The sequence below is a fragment of the Chiloscyllium plagiosum genome, unplaced genomic scaffold (genome assembly GCF_037043375.1).
Source record: "Chiloscyllium plagiosum isolate Xiang-an unplaced genomic scaffold, Cpla_swu_hap1 HiC_scaffold_14, whole genome shotgun sequence".
Classification (NCBI taxonomy): domain Eukaryota; kingdom Metazoa; phylum Chordata; class Chondrichthyes; order Orectolobiformes; family Hemiscylliidae; genus Chiloscyllium; species Chiloscyllium plagiosum.
In genome coordinates, this window is record NW_028270152.1 from 49866586 (window position 1) to 49892161 (window position 25576).

General features: G+C 39.5%; 1 protein-coding gene across 4 annotated transcripts in view; it reads left to right on the forward strand.

The window, feature by feature from the left end:
* The window catches only part of tafa1b (TAFA chemokine like family member 1b), a 478998-nt gene that overhangs the window by 350062 nt on the left and 103360 nt on the right, over positions 1-25576 (forward strand). For all 4 annotated transcript variants that reach the window (XM_087994425.1, XM_087994424.1, XM_087994423.1 and 1 more), the window contains exon 3: positions 6288-6428. In XM_087994425.1, coding sequence (XP_087850551.1) covers positions 6288-6428 — 141 coding nt within the window. The remainder of the gene's footprint in view (positions 1-6287; positions 6429-25576) is intronic.

Genomic DNA, 25576 nt, shown 5'->3' on the forward strand with positions numbered 1-25576 from the left:
TGCAGAACAGAACAGAAACATCACCATTCTACATTTTATAGGCTTTGCAACCAGATTCAGTCCTTCTCCGGTCTACACATAAGGACAAAAAGATAATAACCATGTAAAATGGATAGGAACCAGACTGGGAGTGATGGCTATCTTTATGACTGACAAAAGGAGGAAATTGCCAAAATATGAACATTGTGGTCATGAATTTGGGCAGCATGGTGGCTCAGTGGATAGCACTGCTGCCTCACAGCCCCATGGAGCCGGGTTTGATTCCACCTCAGGTGACTGTCTGTGTGGAGTTTGCACATTCTCCCTGAGTCTGCGTGGCTTTCCTCTGGGTGCTCTGGTTTCCTCCCACAGTCCAAAGATGTGCAGGTCAGGTGAATAGACCATGCTAAATTGTCCATAGTGTTAGGTGTATTAGTCAGGGGTAAATGTAGAGTAGGGGAATGGGTCTGGGTGGGATACTCGTCAGAGGGTCGGTGTGTACTTGTTGGCTAAATGGCCTGTTTCCATACTGCAGGGAATCTAATCTAATATGATAGTTCAAATGGATTTTGTCAATGAAATAAAGAGGCAATGAGATGTTCCATAAACTCTTACTCAATCATCCAAACTGTGTGTTAACAACTGTTCTCGAGTGGCCAGTCCATTGCAAAGAAGTTATTTCAAATAGTTGGGAGCTATAGTCATTATGAGTTGGTCTTTGGAAGGAATCTCAAAATATCTTCTGTGCTGTTCCATCCCTAGAAGGGATTAGTTTCACTGTAACATATCACAGAAATTGGATATTTGTGATAAGAACAAAAATAGTTGCAAAAACTCAGCAAGTCAAGAAGCATCTATTGCATAAAAACAGAATTAATGTTTCAGTCAAGTGTTCATCAGAACTGAAGAAAGAAATGAAAAGTTTTTAAGCCAGTGGAAGAGGGGAGGAGGCAGGAAGAACAAAGGATAAAGGTTAGGGAGTTTTGAGAAGATTTGTAGCTCAGGTTGAGGTTCTGGATGTAGGTTTGTTCACTGAGCTGGAAGGTTCATTTTCAGATGTTTCATCACCATACTAGACACCATCACTAGTGAGCCTCCGGATGAAGCACTGGTGGCATGGCCTGCTTTCTATTTGTGTTTAGGTTTCCATGGGTGGATGATGTCATTTCCTATGGTGACATCATTTCCTGTTCTCTTTCTCAGGATGATAAATTGGGATCCAAGTCAATGTGTTTATTGTTAGAGTTCCGTGCCATGCTTCTAGAAATTCTCGTGTGTGTCTCTGTTTGGCTTGTCCTAGGTTGGATGTGTTGTCCCAGTTGAAGTGGGTCATTCCTCATCTGTATGTAACGATACTAGTGAGAGTTGGTCATGTCCTTTTGTGGCTAGGTGATGTTCATGTATCCTGGTAGCTAGCTTTCTGCCAGCTTGCCCAATGTAGTGTTTGATACAGTTCTTGCAAGGTATTTTGTAAATGACATTAGTTTTGCTTGTTGTCTGTATAGGGTCTTTCAAGTTCATTCGCTGCTGATTTAATGTGTTGGTGGGTTTGTGAGCTACCATGATACCAAGAGGTCTGAGTAGTCTGGCAATCATTTCTGAGATGTCTTTGATGTAGGGGAGAGTGGCTAGGGTTTCTGGATGTGTTTTGACTGCTTGTTTGGGTTTGTTTTGAGAAATCGGAGGACTTTGTTCATTGGGTCCCAAAACCCAAGAACAAAGCTGCATTAGAACATTATTTCAGCGTGCCACTACACACTGCAGCACAGAGAAACAACACAGAACAGAGGAAAATAACCTATGCAATGTATTCAAAAAGAACGGGTACCCATTTTGACTTAGTGTATCAAATCAAAAGGTCCTTGTTCTCAAGCTTGCATTCAACTTCACTAGAACATCGTAATATTAGTTTACCTTTCCTAAGTCTGATTTTCCCATTAGCAGAGAGTGACATGTTGGGTGCAGGTAATGCTATCCCATTGGGTTAAATAGTGCTCCAGGAGAGATGCCAGTCAAAGCTGGGCTTAGGCAAGAGGCACATAACACCTGATAATACTATCTGTACTCAATCATTCCTGCCATCCTTTTCAGAAAGGATGACCTGAATAATGCAATGACTTCTGGTAGTGATTCTGCTATATCAGAAACTAGTTCAGTTTCCTTATCCAATCTCCACTTCCCCCCTTTAGGTGGTTGCATATACTGTCCAAGATGTAGAAAGGTATTTTTATTGACAGACCTCTCCCATTTTACCCTACCCTCTGGGAAATGAACCTCATTCATGTTTTAGTCTATGCTTTTTCTTATCCCAGTGGGAAATGGATCTTTCCTTTTAACTCGCAAAACTAGAACACTAGCCTGAAGAACATGGTAATGAAATCTGGTGTGTCAGATAAGTCATTAAAGATAAAGATACAGTTTTATTCTCACTCTCCTATCCTTACTGCAATTATTAAGACTGGAATGAAATCTTTTCACTTTCCTGTTTCTCACATTGGCCTTCATATAATTTAACATGTATTTTCCCCCTTTTTCACTTGTACTGAGACAGCCAATTCAAAGTAACAACTTATTGATATTTTGGGGTGTTCTGCAACCTCTCAATATTGTATGAAAAAGTATATGTTAAGGTCAACATGTAACATCATAATTCATAAAGGAGCCACATGAAATAACTTTTTATTTTTGCTGTCACAGTGTAAAATTCCAATTTTATCTGGACAGTGGATCCACAGAATATAAATTGTGACCTTTGTAAAATCTGTTTGGCAGAATTTTGAAAAAGATCTATTGATACTGAATTTGACCATGTATTAGACAAACCAAATTAAGTGAAATTAGCTAAACCTTTCAGTCTTTCAAGCAGAACCATGGCATCATTTTAGTTATCAGGATTAGAGTTGTCAAAAGAAAACTCATCATTGCTGTCTTACACTCAATCCAAAATTCCATTCCTTGCTTCTAATTTCTAACATTGCCTTTCTTTCATGTGGCCTATCTTTGACTTTTCTGTCCTCAAATTTTCTACCTCCACCTCTGCCATTTCCACCACTTCCAGCATGAGGCCATCTCTAAACACACCTTCCCCATCATTTCCTTCACAGAGCCCTGTCCAATATCTCCCAAATTATCACACTTCACTTTTTTTTCTCCACAGCAACTCTCCACATAAGTGTTGAAGATGCAGCAACTGTTCAGCGCCCCAGACACTTTTTCCAATTTATTATACTGCATTAATTACTCACAGTGTATTCTCCTCTTTACTGGAGACCAAACAAACAAAACAATGGTGTAATTGCTTTGCAGATCACCTCTGGTGACTTTGCAGTCCAAGTTGCCTGTTATTTGAATGTTCTGCTCCACACCCCTGCAGACTTCACTGCACTGAATCTCCTGCACTTTTCTAAAGGTGCTCAAGGAACAGTTTCTCATCTTTCAGGTAGGCTTCCAGAGCTGCTTGTTCTCAATAAGGAGTTGAATAGTATCAAATCATATCAGTAACTTCAATTTTTCCAGAACGCAGTTGGTGATAATAATTTCAATTTTCCACTTAGAGAGGATCATGGAGTTATCAGGGCTCAGGTAATTAAATGGGAAGGGTGTTTTGTGGCTGGAACTCATTTGGCAATAGGGTAGAGGGGTCAGATGCAAGTGCAAGGGTGCAAGCATCCCCCTTCCTGATGTTCAGTGTCTCACTCAGGTATTTGTAGCCTCATATCAAATATCTTTTGAGCAAGATGAGACGTTGTCTGCACCAGTTATGGATGCCAAATGGTAACAGTTTGCCTGCAGCTGTTAGTCCTCATGACAGTGAAATTAGGTTCTTAATTGGCCACATAAGGGCCTTAATTGATGGCATGGCAGGAAAGTTGACACAGGTAGACCTGCCCAGAATTTAATTCTTCTGGAGGTAGGACACAGCAGGGTTTAGTTACATCAGCCCACTCACTTAATTGATTTCATTGCCTCGAAACATTTCACCTCCAGGAGGAGAAAATTGGACTTATTAATATAGCTCATCTCAATAAATACTGTCAGTTTGCTAAGTAGTTATAACATTTTCTCTTTGTACCTCTTCGTGCATTAAATGTCTAACTGCAGTGGTAAAACAACAAGGAGCAAGAGTAGACCACTTAGCTCTTTAAATCTGCTCTGCCATTCAATAAGATCATGATTTTACCTCAACTCTATATCTCTGATAATCTTTTGTCCTCTTGATAATCAAGTATCTATTTATCCTGCCTTAAAATTATTTGAAGATTCTGCATCCACTGCCTTTTGAGGAAGGGAATTTCAAAGTTTCTCAACAATGAGAGAAAATATGTTTTCTCATCTCTATATTAAATGGATGAAGCCTTACTTTAAAAATTTGACATTTGTGATTCTCCTATAAAAGGAAACATCCTTTCAACATGAATCCAGTCAAGTCTTCTCAGGATCTTTTATGTTTCGGTTAAATCCTCTCTGACTCTTCTAAACTCCAAAGGATACACACCTAGCTTGTCCAGCCTTCCCTCATCATGCAATTGGCTCAATCTGGGTATTGGTCTACTAAATCTGTTTGTTTAGAAATGAATGAGTTGAAAACTTTTCCACATCACAAATATTTTTTGAGGAAACTTAATTATTTAACAATGGGGAAAATACAAATGGACAGCTGTTATATTGCTCAGGTTTGAGCTGTTATTTGGTAGGCTAACCACAATCAATCAGATTATTGCATTTGGCGCTGGACTCGTGCTAAAATTATGTCATTATTTATGCTATATCTTTATTTTAATAAAAACCTGTTAATGTCAGTTGCAAAGTTTTTGTGGGTGGTGCAAGTACATGGAAACATTCTACTGAATTGCCAAGTGAATCAATCTAGGCAAATAGCATGAAAAGAAATCAACTTACTAACTTAAAGTTTTTTATATCGCCGCTGAATTTAAAAGTAATGATGTGTCACAAGAAGGCCTGAATTCCACATCATTTAATTTCAGAATTATATTTCATTTTATTCAAAACTCTGCAGATTTAGGTCACATGAAATATCTCTAGATTTATGATAAGTACTTCATAAGTGAATTAAAAATTAGTTTAGTATTCAAATGTAAACATTTATAATAAGGTTTACATGCAATACCATTCTTTCTACAATCTCTGGATCTGCAATATTGACAATATCAAACTCTTTATCACCAATCTGCTGCAAGATTAATCATTAATAGAAATATAAAGGATTAATGCTTTGCATGACTGCCCTCTGTCTACCATTGAAGCAGAACAGTTAATCTATTCAATAACTGACCGAGAAATACAATTGAATAAATTAAATGTTTGCTCATTGATATCAGTAATAATGTGAAGATTGCATTCGATAACATAAATTATCCGTTAAGTTGTGTCGTACAGGGTGTGAAACTCAATGTACAATGAATATTTTAGGGGTTCTTATGGTGAATTGGTAGCATTCCTATCTCTGAACCAAGAGGCCCAAGTTCAGTCTCACCTGCTGCAAAGGCGTGTAATAACATCTCAGATTAGAAGATATCTACGTTCATAACTTTGCAACCACTTGGATGCTAAAATGTTTAAACAAAATAGAATGCAAGAAATTCAGCTGAAAGATTGTCAGGCTTAAAGGAAATTAACAAACTATATGTTATGCCATTAATTCCAGTGTTTTACTTTATATTAGGCAAAATACCTTTCAAAGCAAAATAATGTGGAAGTCTGAAACAAACACAGAAAATGCTGGAGAAACTCTGCAGTTCTGGCAGTGTCAATGGAGAGACAAACAGAATTTACACTTCAATTCCAGTAAAACTGTTCTTCAGAACAGATATCTAATTAATTTATTAAGCATTGCTGTTAGCTCTGTAATATATGTAGGCTTCCCCTTCATTGTAAAATTATACATGCAAACTTTAACAGTTAACGCCAGCTTTATAGAATATAAATACAAATAAGAACAGTTTATTAACATTGCATAGAACAAAGAGACAGACTTCGATGTGTAACATGATTTCTGCAGCTTCTTTATGAAACTATTTCCTTCCCTCTTTTAGTGCTTTGCATTTTGACATGCCTTATTCTCAAATCAGAGGATGTTGGCAATGGCTTTAGTATTAGTATGCATGTGACAAATGTGTTTGACTCATTACAATTTTTAAAACAATCAAGTCGCAATTTGACTCCTTAATTATTGGAGCTCCCTTCATTTTTATTGTCTTGTATTAAGTGATACGTTTTTCTGAGCTATAGCAAATAGAGTAATATTTTTACTGTGACAGTCACTGTAATTTATTCCCTTTCCTGTTTAGATGGAGGTACATGTGAAGTCATAGCTGCACACAGATGCTGTAACAAGAATCGAATTGAAGAACGATCACAGACTGTAAAGTGTTCCTGTCTGCCAGGGAAAGTAGCTGGGACAACCAGAGCCAAACCATCTTGTGTTGATGGCAAGTAAATTAAATCAATAGTAGTTTAATTTAAAAATTGCAGACACAAATGTGTTAAATATAATGCTTGTCAGAGTTCAAGCAACGTAATCTGTTCAGTGGTCTTTTTGATTAAATTGCAGACTTATACTTAAATGAATTAGCAACATAGTTGAATCTTCAGCCTTTGTAATTACTGATATAAATACTGACCTCTGAAGGAGTAAACAACAAAACCTAATAAGATAATTCATGTATATTGATGCATATCACAGATAAAACACAGTAACTTACTTTACATAAAATTGTTTGCTGTTGCTGTGTCTCCTCACTTTGAACCATTCTTTCGCCAAAATCAATGTTTAAAATTCATTTTAATTTACTGGGAAATAAGACTTTATTGCACAGATGTAAACATGGTCCAATGCCATTACCTTGAGCGCTGACATATCCAAAGGATAAGGTGTTAATCCAGGATACACTTTGCTCATGTGTTGCGCTGCATCCTGCCAGAACAACACATCTTGCAACATAAGCAGCAATATAATACAGAAAATATAACTTGTGTCGTGGCTTCTTGGAAGGACAAGCAATAACAGCATAGTGAGGGCAATAGGATTTTGGTGAACACTGGGGTCAACTATCGACATTATCAATTAGTTATTAAGATTGAAGGGAAGATGAAAAACAATGGACAAAGGAGACAAATTTTTGTCAAAACAGATATGGAAAGATAAATAAAGAGTGGGAAAGAAAGATCGAATTCAGAAAGAGAAAAGTTGAGACAACAGCAATATAGTTTATATCGTTCTCATTCTGGTCAGTAGGATGGACTGGAATTGTATTGTAGAATGATCCCTCAGCTGCTAAATATGAGCTGTCCCATGCTGTGATGAGTTCAATAGTCAATTAATGTAAAATCCAGCAATTTCTTAAAAATAATGGTGGAGCAAGAGTGAGACAGAGTGGGGGAGAGGGGGGTGCTATGGCTGATGGTGTTTGTCCAAGGCAAGTAGTGGAATAGTGTGTATCAACCAGCAAGTCGTGGGGAGTCTAAACTCATGGTGTTTTGCCTCTTCCCCTGAACTTGCTGTTGAATGTGCACATAGTAAGTGTCAGAACACCAGTTTTGCTTTTCCAGGACATGTTTGATCACTTTGAAGATGTGATAAATTTATATGGATTGTCAGAAGAATCTTTCTGCTATCTCCTTGTCACTTCTCAATTTGTCTCCAGCTTTGAAGTTGAATTCATTTTAGTCTTTTTTTTAATCGATAATGCAAGAAATATTTACATGGTCTTCATCCATGCAGAAAGAAGGAAGGGGCTCAGCTGGTTGAATGGTTTGGTTTGTGTTGCATAGTTTGTCAACACAGTACAGGTCCAATTCCCATGCTAGGTGAGGTCAGTGTGAAACCCCTGCTTTCTCAACCTCATCCCTCAATATGGTGACTCTCAGGTTAAACTCACCATTAGCTTTCGCTCTCTCAAAGGAGCAAGTAACAAAGGGCCCTCCTAAGCTGCTTGCTTAGGATGACTTTTCACACAAATACCAAGCACATCATGTTTTTGTCAAGTAAAGTTGTTCTGCAATGAGTGATAATGATGCTGTATGCTTGTAAAATAATATTTATTACCATAAAGTACTGTATGAATTGCAAATTAATCTATGGGTGTTGTAAAATTTGTCTGCCAGAATCTTCAATCAGCTGGCATCTTCCTCCTGTCACAGCAATCAGGAATGTAAACAAGTAACATGCTTCCACATTACCATCCTGTTAACTATTCTGTACACTTATTGAACAATGATCTGTCTGAGGTATTGACAGGTACAATCAATTCATCTGATACCACTACATTGCGATCCTCAAACAGTTTACATAATACAAACACAAAGGTGGAGATGTGAAACATTTCTTGACATATAGCCTGGGATGATTTTTTTTATTTCACAGGGCGTGAACAGATGGAGAAGTTAATTTAGTCCAGTAGTGTGACTTGCAATAGGAGAAATAGTGAACATTTTGTGGTTCCCCACACCAGTGGATGTTTTTCTAAATGTAACTTGCACAAAATAATTACAAGCTGCCAAAATTTGCATTGTTCTTTTGATCTTGGCCATACCTTTTCCTTTTAGTTTTCTGTTTGAAAACACTGACTGCGTTTGTAAGTTTTGATTGACATTACTGATTGGTCTATGTTTTTCCTAACATGCCCCATTAGTACCATCAGGGACTGCAGATTGCAAAATGCTTATCCATTGTCAAAACAAGCTAATGCACTGCTTATTGTTCACAGACTTTACACAAATTAATTTACATTGGCTTATTAATCACCTTTTCTCTGAGTGCTTTTTATTTTTGGTTTTCACTAATTCTTGTTACTTTAAAACCCCAACATTAAAACTACTTTTCTCTGGATTCCTTTGGTAGTAACATTATAACTGCAAAGAAATCCGAAAACGTGACAAGGTCCTACTATCATTGGCATTCAGAGGTTATTTCAGTTTGGTTTATCTGATTAGTCTGAATGGTTCTAAAGCAGGAAGGGGAGATGTAATATCTATGATATTGAAATCAAATCATCTGATGAAGCCACTTTATATTCTGGAATTGGCATCAAATACGTGAAGGCAAGACTCAATTGCAACTGAAGTATTTAAAGGGACTATTTGAAGGTGGAATTTAGAGGAGATTGCACATAGGCAGAGTGAAGTTTCTCAATATATTTATGATATCATGTTACTTGATCCATTGCTAAATGCAGTCATTGACAAAGGAAGAGATACACTTCCCAGCAGTTTGTGGCTGAAGGTAGTTGAGAGTGTATGTCTTTGCAGCTTTCTGCTCCATTCCTGGATGCAGGAATTGGAATAAATTAAGGACTTTAATCACATTACCAGATCAGGAAAGGTGAATATAGTTGGCCATTCGCCTACTCATATTGTCACTTCCAGATCCCCTCTCCCTCAATACTTTGACTTGCGGAGCTTATTTTATCACAACCACTTAACAGCACAATGGCCTTCTTTTCTATGCATTCTCTCTATCCCAGCCAATCCATCGACCACTCCAAGTCATGCTTATCCTTATGCGGTTTTCTCTTTCTCCATAAATATACTGCATCCAGCTCTCAAGCATTGCTGTCAGTTAATTACCTTTCTTGCTCCTAGTGCAGGAAAAAACAGTACAGAACACAAATGCAGGGGGGAGAATTAGAATTGGCCCATCACTTTATTTGCCATTCATAGCTGCATAGATATTCCAGTGGTATTTTGAAAATGCTTGTCAATAGAAATTGACGATTCACAAAACTGGGGAACAGAATTCCTTTGAAGACATGGCACCAGCCAGAAACTCTCATGTTATTCAACACTCTGTCATCCAGATTATCAAGTCAAATTTTCATTATGTTACCAGGCAATTTGTGTTTTCAGCCTCATCAGAGGTCAGAGGACTGTTTAGATAAGTCTTAGAGGATCTGATTTCTCTGAGGGTGCATCATCACAACACTCCTGCTTCCTATACATTGCCACATTTTAATGGATCCAGTTAGGCAGTTGGTTGGAATTTCACCCATTGACACGCGATAGATAAATGAAAAAGAGCAGGTAGTGTTGGCAAGGGTGGCTGTGGAGAGTTTGCTTTGACTGTATTGCCCTATCTAAGCTTTGCTTATCTGGACACAGTTTCTGTACTTTGGATTAATTGTTGAAATTAATAAGCATTAACAGCAGAAAATGTGTGCAGTCTCATGTAAGCTTCCATGCCCACTGTTCAAACTTGAAGAGAGAATGGAGGGTTCAGATCAAGCATGAGTGAGTTAATGTTCACACTTCTTTCATGAGCAAATTGACAAATCAATCAACATGAATTGCGACAATCAAATTAATCCATGCAAACCTGGAAGATCACTGTGCAACATCTGATGCCAATATGCCTAGAGCCTTAAATTAGATAATCGACACTTTGCACTGGATCTTTAAGCTTGCGACTGATCTTATGATGATAAGGACTATTGATGCTGAATTCCTTCATCTAATTCTTGATGAACTGAAATAGTTTTTAAAAAGCATCCAAAACCACTGACTTATAATGGCCACAGACATCACTTGGCTTGCACACAGACAGAATACACAAACAGACTGTTATTTAAAGAGTCTTTCTCTACAGCAGAAACAGAGGAGATGGACTCTTGACTGCAGAACTGAAATATACTGGAAAGGATTCTCTCTCTACCTCTAAAGAAAAGCCTAGTAAAAACACAGACCGGGAAGAGTCATCAAGAAAATGAGAATTTAAAAGATATTCACTCCTCCTGACAGCCCAAGAACCCAACTAACCAATTATTGTCTCAGATTATCAGTTTATACCTCAAGGACACGAAACTGGACATATTTTTTATATTGGACATTATCCCCTGTTAACTTGGCACATGCATGTGTTTGAGAGATGCGATAAACCTATGTATTACAAAGTCTCTATGCTTAATGTTATCTCTTTGTTATTTTTCTTGGGACTAGCTGGTAATAAAATTGCTCTTTCGTTCACTCGCGGAAATCTTGTAACTGGTCCTCTTATTGCTTTGAATGTAAGCATCAAACTACATTTTAATTGGAGAAAGGCATTGCTGCTTGTGAAAAATAATTCAAAGCTTTGTTTTGCACGACTGGGCTGGTTGAAAAGAAGGGACCCTCCCCATCCGATTGCAACACTGATCTGCACTGAAATGGTAGAAAGAAAGAAATTATGTAACACTGTTCATGATTTCAAGGCATCCCAAAATATGTTTTAAAGCCAATGTGGTACTTCTGAAGTGTAGTCATTGTTACAGTGTAGAATACTTGACAGTCAACTTGTCTAAAGCAAGCTCCCACAAACAGGAGTGAATAATGACCAGATAATCTATTACTAGGGATGGTAATTGACAGATAAACATTGGTCAGCACATGGTGATTAACTTATATCCTCCTTTGAAATACGTTGTTATGGACCAGACCAAACCCCCTCAAAACATGGGAAGGAGATAGCTTAGACAATAACCTTTTCTTATCATAAAGGCAAATGATAGGTGTTGTGTTCTGGATGCATTTTAATTGGTCAATCTACTAGGTTTGAACAAAAGCGCACTTTATTTATACACTATGGTTAAAATACAGATAAAATGAGAAGAAAAAGAATTGGCTGAACTATAACTCTATCCAAATACTTAACACGATAATAAACTACTCATTAACTGTTCCAATATAGTGTCATTCCATAAGCACACCCTTGGTAAAGGCAAAGTCAGTAAAGTAGATCGTTTCACATGCCATTCTAGCAGCAGGAAGAGAACTCTAGCTTTTAGCTGTAACAGGGAGAGGAATAAGAGCTTCCACATCCACCTTCAAGACCCCAGCAACTGCTGAAAGTTAAAACTAAAACTTCCCAGTTCTGTGGAAGCTTGACCCTACCCATTCAGACTGAATCTATTGTTTAACTTTAAAAATAACCCCAAGCCTTGACAAGCTGTTTACTTCATTGTCTTGAAGCAGAGCACTTTTCACCTCTGTCACAACCCCTCTGCATAAAAAACACAGGACAAAATACACCTCTTCAGCTATAGTATCATCGCATGTGCCCCCTTTTAAAAAATGAACCATCAGTATATAAAGATGGCTTCATTTTAAAAACATTTAGTACATTACAGTGTACATTACAGTGCATCCACATTACATTGACTCTAAGCATGGAAATACTCACTACTACAGTCCTTTTTTTTGCCACCACCAAATACCTCCATCTTCATTCACCAAAGTTGCGACAACACCTCAGCAATTACATTCCCTCAATGTGCCACATGTATAACTTGAAAATTGAATGGCTGAAGTAAAAAGCTCCTAATAAACAGTTTAAATTTATAATCCTTAAATTTTCCAAAAACTTTATGGGTTTAGAACAGTAGATACAATTGACTTCAACACATTACTGGCAAAATAAATATTGCAATACCAATACTAAACTCAAAGTCTCCTTCTCAATTGTGAAATATTTCTGCTGAAGATTCAATTTTCCACAAAAACACCCATTTGATCTTACTCTGTTCTCGTCATCTTCTTACAAGAGTACAACACCAGCACCCACATTACTCACATTAATAGCCACTTTGAATGCCTTTCATAGAATGGAAAAAGACCATTCAACCCATTGAGTCCAGACTAATTCTCCGAAGAGCATTCCACCCTGACCCACACTCCCTACCCTATCCCTGTAACCTTGCATTTCCCATGGCTCATCCATCTAGCCTGCATATCCCTGGACACTATGGACATTTCCATGGCCAATTCACCTAACCTGCACATCTTTGGACTGTGGAAGGAAACTGGAGCACCCGGAAGAAATCTATGCAGATACGGGGAGAACATGCAAGCTCCAGTCACTTGAGGGTGAAATCGGACCTGGGTCCCGAGCGCTGTGAGGCAGCAGTGCTAACCATTGACCACCATGCCGCATATTTGGGTGTGGCTAACACAGGGGCAGAGGTTAACACAGCTTTCAGACTGTGAAATGCCTTCTGATACTCCTCCTTCCACTGAAATTTCCTGTACTTCTTCAACAAGTCAGTCAATGGAGCATACACACTGCTAAATCTTTGTACTAACTTCCAATAAAAACCACACAGTCCAATGAATCATTCTTCCCTTTACATTGATGGTATGTGAAACTCCCCAAAACCCTTTGTTTTCTCATCCCTTGGGGCTGTTTGTCCATGTCCAATGACATGGCCCAGGAACATTATGTGGGCTCACTCTTAGCCAGATTTATCACCAGCCCACCTCCCAAAGTCAATCAAACAATTCCAATAGATGCTCTAAATGTTCCTTCCACGTGTGACTAAAAATCACCAGATCATCAATGTACACCGCACAATTAGGTAATCCTGAAATGACCTTATTGGTTAGTCTTTAAAATGTGGTTGGCACATTTTTCATACCAAATGGCATGACTTTAAACTGGTACAGTCCATTTGGTGTCACAAAAGCCAAAATTCCCTTTGCTCTTTCAGATAAAGGTACCTGCCAGTATCCTCTGAGCAAGCCCAAGTTAGAAATATAGGTTGCTTGTCCCATCTTCCTAATAGGATATGAATCAGATTTCGTAACTGCACTTTGCAATAGTGCACACATAATCATTGGGTACCATCTGGTTTTGGCACCATTATTTTGGGTGAGCTTCATTTTCTGCAATTCACTTTGATTATATTATCTTTGAGCATGCATTCAATCTCTTTATGTACCTGTGCCAACTTTATATGGTTACGTCTATAAGGATGTTACTTAATTGGAACAGCATTTCCTATATCTACATCACGCATAATCAGATTAGTGCTTCACAGCTTATTCCCATATATCTTTCCATGTGAATATAATAATTCTTTCAGGTCATTTCGATTTTCCTCTGGAAGATAGTTCAATAATTTATGTCAAGAGTGTGACACTGGAAAAGCACAGCAGGTCAGGCAGCATCCGAGGAGCAGGACAATCAACGTTTTGGGCATAGGCCCTTCATCAGGATGCCCAAAACATCGATTCTCCTGCTCCTCGGATGCTGCCTTACCTGCTGTGCTTTTCCAGCGCCATTCTCTTGACTCTGATCTCCAGCATCTGCAGTCCTCACTTTCTCCCAACTCAATAATTTATCCCAATTTTTGAGAACTTCCTCACTGTCCAATTTGATTTGAGAAATGTTTAATTCAGAATCCTCTGAACTTGGTTCTTCACTCTGTGTTGTAACCTTTTGAGCTTATTCACATGACACACTCTGTGAAATTTCTTTCTATTTGGCATTTTTATCAAATCATTCACATCACTCAATTTCCTTTCAATTTATAAGGCTCACTAAATTTTGCTTTTAAAAGTTCACCTACCACTAAGAGTAACATTAATATTTTACTTCCACAGGAAAATTATAATGTTTTTATTATCTCTTATCTGCTTCCTGTTTCATCACATGCTGTGCTACTTTCAGATGCTGTCTAACCAACTCACTCACTCTGTTTAATCTTACCCTAAAATTTAACATAGACCAAATATGTGGTCTATGAACCTTGACTCATCGGTTTGTCTTTAATTAATTTCAAGGGTTCTCTCACCTCATGCCCAAAAATGAATTCAAATGGACTGAATTTAATTGATTCATTAAGTGTATCCCTAATTGCAAAAAGTACAAATGGAATTCCTTTATCCCAGTCCTCTGGATAGTCTTGACTAAAAGCCCTCAGCATAGTCTTCAAAGATTGCTGCCACCATTCTAATGCTCCTACAAATCTGAATTATATGGAGTAGATGTGAATTGTTTCATTTCTAAGCTATCCATAACTTTCTTGAATAACTGATGTAAAATTCAACCCTTGATCCAATTGTATCTCTGTGGGTCGTCTGTATCTAGTAAAAAAAAGTAACTAATCTATAATCCTTTTAGCTGTGATATTACCGAATAGAATTGCCTCTGGAAACCTAGTAGATACATCCATTATGTCAACAAGTATTGATTCCTACGTTTTGTTTTAGGTAGGGGTCCTATGAAATCAATTAAGACTCTTGTAAAATGTTTCTCAAATTGGTATTAGAATGTTGCTTTTCCAGTTACCTGACATGTAGGACATGTCCAACAAAAGTCAGTGACATCCTTGTGCAGTCCAGGCCAATAAAATATTTTTTGTACTTTGACTTGAGTTTTCCTTGCTCCCAAAATACCTCCTACTGGTAATTCATGTGCTACCGCAAAACCTCTTTTCTGTAACCCAACGACAATACCATTTGATGAACTTCTGCCCATTTCTCATCAGCCTGAATATGTGATGGTTTACATTTACTCATTAAGACATCATTTTTAAGTTAGTAACATTCTGGGATACACTCAGATTCTTCTTCTGCGCATGCTATTTGTTTTCCATCTTTCCAAATTTCCCTGAACTAAAAAATTCCACTTTGTCCTCCACCTGTTCTTGTTTCTTTCTCACCCATTTGATCAAATATAGTTTCTGATAATTGAACTTCAACTTCCTTATCTTTACTGCTTTATTTCTCCTGTTTCTACTTGTGGCTTTGTGACCTTGTTTTCAGAGTCAGGAAAATTCACAGGTATACTTCCTGTAGCACCTCATTTGCCTAATTTTCCACTGGCTTTTCAACCACAGTAGGCATCACTCCCACCTATGATCCAGCTATATCATTATCAAGGGTAAACTATATTCCAGAACCGAGAATTTCTCTATTATTCCGACACTACTTCATCACTTTTCACTGGACTGTCCAACCTCACTTTATATAATGGAACACTGCTCTTCTCACTACAAATTCCACATATTACTTTTTTCTGGCAGTACTCCTTCTGAATAACATATCTCCTCATCTATCACCATCAAAGATTGACCTGCTCCCATATCTCTTAAAATTTTCATATCTTTACCTACGCTTCCTGGCATACATGAGTAAATCCACACAAGTAAATTCTTTAACAGAGAGAGTAATAAGACCTTCCATATTCAGCTTCAAGATACCAGCAACTACTGAAAGCTAAAATGAAAAATCCTTGTTCGGTGGGAGCTCGATCCCATCCATTCAGGCTGCTTCCATTATTGCACTTTTTTAAAAAGACCCAACGTCTCACAAGCTGTTTACTTTATTGACTTGAAGCAGACTACCTAGCAACTCTGTCATAACTTCTACATAAATAAACAATGGGACAAACTACACCTCTTAAAGCTGTAGTATCGTCAGAACGTCCAGCCAAGACAACAGATCACTTCATCCAAAAGACAACATTTCCAACAGTGCAGTACCGCCTTAGGTATTGCACTGGAGCATCAGCTTAGATCTGTGTGCTTAAATTCCTGTAGTAGGACCTGACCCCACACCTGAGTAAGTTGTGGTTAGGTCATAAGATAGATGATGATAAAAGGGGATATAAAACTTGGACCTTTAATCAAAGTACTCCCACTTGTTGCATTTTTTCCTCCGTGCACTACTGTTCAGTCAGTACTTCAAATGCTTCCTCTTTGTCCAGTGGCTGAGACTGCTATTCCACTAGAACAGGTGGAATTTTTTTTATAGAAAGCCCTCAGATACCCCAGTGCAGTACACAGAATTATCAGCAAAGAGCATTTAAACAGTCCACATTTGGATCTGGAGTGCCTACCTCAGCACACGCTGAAAGCATAAAGTTTGGACCATGTCAGAATGTTTTGAAATGCAGCAGGAAAGCTTTGTCATTTCACGAGGTTGTACACATGGATGTTTGAACTAAACCCAGAAAATTAACATTTCATTAATCAAGTAAAAACATGTTCCTTTGCACCAGTTTCCAATGTTTCATCCTGACCTTTTCACTCACTCATTGAATGGGAAGATATGAAATGATGGGGGATCAATGGGGAAATGGGTCGTTCGTTGGTTATAAGATTACTTTTTATCTGTGGGCTTGGATTCACAGAATGGTGAGGAAATCGACTTTGGAAGTGATTGTTACATTGGTCTACTGGTAGCGAGTAACTGAATATTACAGTTCATAAGGAACTCAGCTTTGTGGCTTCACTGCTTCTGGTTGTGTGTAGTCACTGGTAAGTCCAATAAGAAACTAATATTTTTCCAGGAAATTGCAAATGTCTGAAATCACCGGATACTACAATCTTAACCTTTGGCAGCTCTGCTTATACATCCTCTATACTCTCTATGACCTCAACTACTCTGTCACTTCCTTCTATGCTCATCACCTGCAAGCCTGTCCATAGCTGACCATTTCTACTGATTGTCAACCTTGTTCCTTATGTAAGGGCCAATCAAACACAGCGATGGAATCATTTATTCTGATGCTCACACTCAAAACCTCCCAAGTACCAACATGAGCCACTCAGCACAAGTACTCTAAACAAATCCTGTCCCAATGGGAAGTAACAAGGCCACAGTGGCCAGGAAGTATTTACTGCTGCTGTGTTTCTGAATGTTAATGAACCTCATGAATTGCCTTTCAGTCTTCTCACATTGGTTTAACAGCAAGCTCCAGAGAGCCTGGGAAGCACATTCACATGCTGTTAAATGTAAAAGTTAGTTAAAATATCTTTGCAATCCATCTTCATCATTGACCCACATTTCCCAAGATGGTTACACACACACACTCACACACACATACACATACAGAGCCGCATGTGCCTGAAATAAACCCAAAAGTTAAACATGGAGTATAGCTTCCATTCATGCTTTAGTTTTTGCATCTAAATCTGCACGGTGTTCAATGTCAAAATAGCCTTCAATGCATTTGTTCAAGCCATGACAGTCAGATCCTCTTTTACGACACAACAGAAGGTATTAATTGTGTTTTGTCCATTAAGCAGGGAATATTTTATGGAGTTAATGTTCCAATTAACTAAGTGGGAATAGACTCTCATGCCCAAAATGTACATTTTATTGAGATATCGAAGATCACCAATTCTCAATGGGGGAGAAATGTAGGTGTTTGCATACAAATTATTATATTTTATTTGACATTATATTTCTAAGTAGGACAGTATGGAGATTTTTTTATGTGTTTTCTGAGCTTCAATTACCTCTGGACCAGCCTGCAAAACCAGCTGCTGCATAATTGCTGGTTTAGATTGGGAGCAAAACAATATGTTTCCTAGTTGACACACCAAACAATTATGACTTTCTGTTCTGCTCTAGTCAAGTAAGCTCTTGATATTACTAAACAAGTAAAATTCACAGCAATGGCTTACACTGATGTGCTGATACTGTTTGAGAACATCTTAAAGCGCAGAAAAAACTAAGTGGGAAATGAAGTAATTTTGTCAGGGTGTGCCATGGCACTCTGCATGAAACAGCAAAGACTTAACATTTCTCAAGGACTTAACAATTTTCCTCACATAGCTCCAGTAGCTGACATAGCCTGTAGCAAAATGGCAGACATGTTGCTTCTGCCTTCCTCCTTAGGGTTCCATGAGTCTTGAACTAGAATAATGGAAGATGATCACTCAAATCACAAATAAAATTTTAAATATATCATATTCCCCTTGACTCACATTTATGTTTCTGAACATACTTATGAGATTTACATTGACTTAAGTACAGAGGGTGAAATCCAAAAGCACAGTTTTAAAAGATAGTTTTTCTTTTCTCAGGAGACTTTTGAAGGCAGTGAAGTGGATTTAAAACAGAATTCAAGACGATAAAGTCGGTTTCTGATGATGTAGTTAAAGGAAGAGGGAATGATCAATAATCTGCAATATGTAAACTATAGGTTCACTAAGATGATTCCGATATGGAGGGATTGTCTTATGAGCAAAGGTTAAACAGGTTGGGATTCTACTCATTGAAATTTATAAGAATGAGTGATGGATTCTTTGAAACAGGTAGTATTCTTAAGGGGCTTGACAGGGTAAATGCTAAGCGGATGTCTCACCTCATAGGAGAGTCTCATCTCAGAATTAAAGGGCACCAATTTAAGATGGAGATAAGGAGGAATTTCTTCTCTAAGGGAGGTGGGTCATTGGAACTCATTGCCACAGACTGCTGTGGGACACATCCTTGAGTGTATTTGAGATTGATCTGATTGGATTCTTGATCAGTTGGGGAATCGAGTGTTAAGGGGAAAGTGGAAGTGAGGAGTGTCAGTGACTGGCGGAGAAGGCTCAACAGGCCAAAATGCTCTCCTCCATCTCTGCTTTCTCATGGTCTTATAGGATGTGTGCTTGTATATTTGGCAGAAAAGATGATGCAGCTAGGAAGAAATGAGACTTGGAACAATATTCAGCCCACACCAAGGGGCTTGAAATTGAATAATTGGGGTATTTGAAGTCATTTCTGCTGAGACTGTGCAAGAGGCACTGAGCTCTGAATTAGTTGGAGTTTGTGAAGGTAGATGTAGACAGGCTGGACTAAGATTTTGAGAAATCGATCCTTGAAGTGCTGACGGAGTGGATTCATGTTTCATCACTCAGGGGATATGTAACCGTCTAAGCAGTCAGAGTATTATAGATGATAGAATGTAGTTCCAGGAACAGCTCAGATATAAGGTAAAAATACTCAGATTGAAAAAAAACACCAGGTTTTTATAGATTGAGTTTAAATAAAAAGCCAAAGTGTTTGGACTGGAGCCAGGGACATGTCAGTGCACCACCATGAAGTCTATCCCTGAGCAGCTTTACACAAATGCTGAATAGTTTTTGATAGGGGCACAATGACAGTTCTACTATCATTTTTTTTTGCTGTCTCCATAGTTTTATTATTGGGGCACAATATTTTTATTTCAGGTAGCTCCTTTCCTAAAATGCTGATGCAGATTTCCAAAGATAAAAACTGAAATGGCATCAGGAACGCCAATGCTGGACTCAAGACTCTGCTAAGTGGGAGAGGCAGTTTATTTCAGGGGACAGTGTTCGGTGTAAGAACCACAGGATTGGCCCTGCATGGGCAAGAGGCACGTCCATTGACATATATAGTTCAGGGAGTTGCAAGGGTCCTGAATAAGCACATGGACGATATGAAAGCTGCAAACCTGCAAACGGTGCAGGAGCAAAATGTGTGCCTGTTCCTCAACAGCCTTTCACAATGTTCTGGACCCCGTCTCTCCATCTTCATCAAGCATTGAAAATACCTCAGAACCTGATGTGGACATGGCGTATACCAACACCTATGCCACCTGAAGAAGAGAATGAACTTTTTCCGTGATACTCCATGTACAAGAGGTCAGCTACTGTGTGTTACACACCACCCATATCAGAGGCAGAGTTAGAGGAACCTGATCCAGTACCAAAACGTCCCATGAGTAGCTACAAAAAAAAAGGACTAGCCTATGTGTTCAGACTCAGAGGGAGAGGGATGTAGTGATTGTAATGAGGTCAGCCAGATGGACCTCATAGAATATGCGTTCCCTGATTGAGGCTGTTAATCCAGTGCAATCAGGGAGTCCTGGCTGTCAGACATCCTCTTCACTCTGAGAGCTGGCTCTGAGGTAGCTGGATCAGTGTCAAGTACTTTCTACATGTTAATAAAGTGTGACTTGGTGATGAGATATCAGCCTATGAGTTCTCTTGGGAGAAAGTGAGGACTGCAGATGCTGGAATACCAGAGTTGAAACATGTGGTGTTGGAAAAACACAGCAGGCCTGGCAGTATCCGAGGAACAGGAGAACTGATGTTTCGGATATAAGCCCTTCTTCAGGAATGAATGTTCCAGAGTCCATGCAGGGTCAGTCGGTTCCGTAGGCAGGTGCTGAGGAAAGAGATGTGGCTGTAGTAGCGAGTTTGTTTCAGGACGTGGCTGAAGAGCTTCAGGGCAGAGGAGATGACCGGGGGTGCAGTGAGAGAGGGACTCACTGAGATCCTTGTAGAGGGAAGAGGAGAGCTTCTTCAAGGTAGGCATCCTTGCAAGAGGATTTGCAGTAGGTTAAGATCAACTAGGAGAAAGTGAGGACTGCAGATGCTGGAGTACCAGAATTGAAAAATGTTGTGCTGGAGAAACACAGCAGGCCAGGCAGCATCCAAGGAGCAGGAGAATCGGTGTTTCGGGCATAAGCCCTTCTTCAGGAATACTTCATTCCTGAAGAAGGGCTTTTGCCCGAAACATTGATTCTCCTGCTCCTTGGATGCAGCCTGGCCTGCTCTGTTTTTCCAGCACAACATTTTTAACTATGAGTTCTCTTGATCAATTTAGGCCTAGTGGGACTCTATTGCTGCCTTGAGTCCGCTTACCTGCATCCACTACTTTCCGGCCCAGATCCTGAAGAAAATATAAACTGTTTGCCTAGGCTTGGCTTTGTTTTAGGGTTTTCGGTGGGCTGACCTAGAGTCCCTCTGTTCAGGAGATATCTTGAGCGAGGCAATACAATTGCTTCTTCTCAAGTGATGTTCCCCAAGCTCAGTTGGACTGGTGAGGGTGTACACGTCTATCATAACACCCTGCAACTGATGTGCTCCACTTTCTGCAGTTCCAATATTAAAGCCAGTTGTAATGCCTGTTTGAAGTCCAGTTGGGCTTCAGCTGTAAGTGCTTTTGCATGGTTACATCATTAATCCCACATAACAACAGTCTGTCAGCATCTCATTAAAAGTTAAACCCAAGTCACATGCCTCTGTCAGTCATCGTAACCTAGTCAAAGAATTGACTGAATCCATTGTCTCTCAAATTCCCGAGTAAAAATCACAGCATCTTAGAATTGGAGGAGGCTTGGAGTTGTAATATTCCTTAACTAAATCCATCAACTCTTGAAATTTTTGAGTCTCTTGTGCCTCAGGGAAAGTTAGGTTCCTAATAACAAAAAAAGCTGCGGGTCCACAAGCTGTCAGGGGAATTAGTCATTGCTCTTCATCTGCCCCAGTGTCATTTGGCTAGAAAAAATATCATGTACTTTCCATATACTGGGCCCAATCTTTGACAGCAGGATCGAATGAGTCAAGTTTCCCAAGTAACAGTATAATACAAGCAATGCCTACCGCAACTCAAAGACAACTGTTACAAATGAGTTTCTTCAAGATGTGCTTTGCTACAGTCACCAAGTCACCCTTCATTTACATGTGGCGAGTCCTTGACATTGATCCAGTTCCCTCAGAGCCAGCTCTCAGAGTGAACAGAATCTTGAGCACTCTTGTTTGTGTTTTTTACTGTAATAAAAGCCAGCACAGAGTCAGTCTCCTAAACTGAGAAGACTCTGAATCTACCGTTTATAATATTTTATTAAACAAGTTACAAAACAGTTTACAAAAAACATTTACAGCTGTACACAAGAGACAGCAATTTTACAAGGGAGAGGAGCAGCAAAGCTAGGCCCCAAACCCTACCATTTAACCATTTTACAGGGAGATGAGGACAACCTCAAATCCCAGTTCCACATAGGACAAGACGGTGACAATGACATTTGTATGTAAAAAGAAAACTAATCCAGTTACATAAACAGTGCAGACAATAAAGACCCAGCAAGCCCCCGTCCCTCCCACCTTCCAGCCACTCTAAGGCAGCCCGCCCCTACCCACCTTCTGGCTCTCGGTTCACCCCATGCCACTTCCAGTTCTCGATCCGCCCTGACACACCTTTCGACCACCTCGAGGACAGCCCGCCCCGGTACCCGCCCGGGGTAACAGCGGTCAGGACGGCCTACCCACCTTCCAGCTTAACTAACCACCCTCAGCACCTTTCGATCACCTCGAGGACAGCCCGCCCTGGTACCTGACAGATATAAACAAGAGTGCTTGCCTGCCTCTCTTCCGGGGTTACGTTAGGGCCCGGGTGTCCTTGGAGAAGGAGCACGCGGTGTCCATCAACACCCTGAAGTTGTTCAGGGAGAGGTGGGCGCCGCAGGGAATGGAGTGCACTGAGGACGGCTACCCGCCTTCTGGCTCTCGGTCTGCCCCTAAGCACCATAGGGCTCTCATCCACCCCGATGCGCCTCCGGCCAGTGGGCTATCCTGGCACACCTTCCAGCCACCTCTAGGACAGCACGTCCCCTTCCCTGGGATGACAGCGTGCAGGGTAGCCCACAAGCCTTCCGGATCTCAGCCCACCCCTACGTGCCTTCTGGCTCTCGGCTGCCCTGACACCTTTCGACCACCTCTAGGACAGCCTGTCCCGATTACCCATTCTCAGGACGACAGCGCGCAGAATGGCCTACACACCATCTGGCTCTCAGGGTGACTGGTGTCAGGGTGGCCTACCCACCCTCCGGCTTTCGGCTCAGCCTACCAACCTTCAGGTTAGCACTCTTGTTTATTTATTTTTTTAAAAATTTTTTCCTCTATTAGGGCAATGCTTCCCCCGGTTATATATTTTTTTTCTTTCTTTTTCTTTTTCTTTTTCTTTACCGCTTAACTGCGGTAGTGCTTATTTTTTCCCCAGCACCCATGGTGTGTGTGTGCAGGTGTGAGACACAGTGAAAGACACAAAGTGCACGAATCTTTATTCAATTTCCACCACCAGGAAGATAGGAAAACACCCGAGTGGCCAGTGACAAGCAAGCACTCTTGTTTATTTATTTTTTCTTTTACCCCACACTACCACCTAAGTGCGGTAGTGCTTATTGTTCCCCAGCACCCATAGTGTGTGTGTGCAGGTGTGAGACACAGTGAGAGACACAAAGTGCACAAATCTTTATTCAAATTCCACCACCAGGAAGATAGGAAAACACCCAGGTGGCCAGTGACAAACACTGCCCTTCACATCAAAGGGCAGTGCTGTGTGATCAAAACAGTGAAGGGGAGGATAGGGACTAAATCAAAATAGAGTTGGAGGGAGAAATAATGCACTCCACTCCCTGCGGCACCCACCTCTCCCTGAACAACTCCAGAGTGTTGGTGGACACCGCGTGCTCCTTCTCCAAGGACACCCGGGCCCTAACATAACCGCGGAAGAGGAGCAGGCAAGCACTCTTGTTTAGTTTTTTTTTCTTCTTTTCTTCTATGTGATCAAAACAGTGAAGGGGCCACAGACCTTTTTATTTTTTTATTTTTTTTCTTCTTTTTTTCTTCTTTTTTTTCTTCTTTTTAACCCCCAAACTACCACCTAAGTGCAGTAGTGTTTTTTTTCCCCCCAGCACCCATGGTGTGTGTGCAGGTGTGAGACCCCTCCTGTTTATTTTTTATTTATTTATTTATTTTTAATTTTTAACCCCCACACTACCACCTAAGTGCGGTAGTGCTAGCACTCTTGTTTAGATCTGTCAGCCAGGGCTCCCTGATTGGACCAGATTAACAGCCCCAATTGGGGAGTGCATATTCTATGACATCCATCTGGCTAGTTGTGTTACATTCATTTTTTCAAAAAAAATTTGTGAAAGGAATGCATGTTTTCTGGATCTGATTAATATGACTTCCAGATGCGTATAGTGAAGAGTTTACACATTTCTGGATATAAGCAAAGAGTATAATAAATTGTGCATTTAGTTTGCAGGTACAGGACTAACAGGCTTCTGTATTTACTTAGCAGTTTGTATAATTCATGTGTCTAGAAGTCAATTATAAAAAACACTTTATATCTGTCACACTTCTTTCAAGAGTAAAGCGAAAGCTGATCTACTTAGATTTTGCAAAGATGCGTAAACAAATGACAAGGATAAAATTTATCATGTGTTCTGTCTTTAGAAATAAAGTTATCGTTTTATTTTATTGCTAATTTTGCTAATTCATTTTAAAATATTTAATTCAGATAAAGCCCTACTCTTTGGCTTCTACTGGAAAAGATACACATAATACATGTTTGAGTGTCTGCATTAGAGTTGTAGAAAATATAAGGTGCATAAATGGTCTGAAACAGATGAAGTCAGCATATAGAAAATAAGGAAGCTGAGATAAAAGCTAAATGGGCAAAGCTGGTGACTACTATAGTGATGGGAATGTGGTTCATGGGCCTTAGACATCCTGCGGTAAATGTCCAAGGGGATTCTCCTGCTAATCTGTCATAGCTTGGATCATAAAGGTGCAGAAACCTTATAACTAACATCACTTTATTGGGATTTTGTAATTCTTCAACTCAAACACCAGTAAATGAATAAGAAGACATCCAAAGAAATTCACTGTGCTCTGTGGGTCCAAGTACATGGTTTTGATATCAAAGTTTTCAGTTAGGTTCCTCTGAGGAAAGTTAGAGCTGGAATGCAAGACCATACAGTATCATTATCATTGTATACGTATGGTACATGCCACCATCAAGAAGGCTACCATTTACCACATCTGCTGATGTTTAACTTACAATTAGGATGGCAAGATCCCATTTTAAGTTCTCATGCTGCCATGAAAGGTTTAGACTTAGAAATGATTTTGGAATATTAACAAGTTGTAGTTTGTTAAAAATATTTGCTTTACCATGGTTTTGTATTGATGTTATAAAGCAACCCAACAAGAAATTTATTAATCAACTGTATGATTGCATGATGACACCATTGCAAATCCTTCTTGTTAAAGCAACTTCCAGTGAAATCTAGTTTTTGGTGATTGTTGTATACCACAATTAAGAGAGCAGTACACCGTTGGTCCGTTTCTTGCCCAAAATATGCAAAGAATCAATTTGTAATAAGACAATTATTTATCAGCAGAATGCAATAATATTTTCCCTGTAATCCCTTCCAATGATTCTTTTACAATTGTACAAGGGTGTGTTATGAAAATACCTGTTGCAGTGATTTTACCTGTTCAATTAATTGTTGCACAGT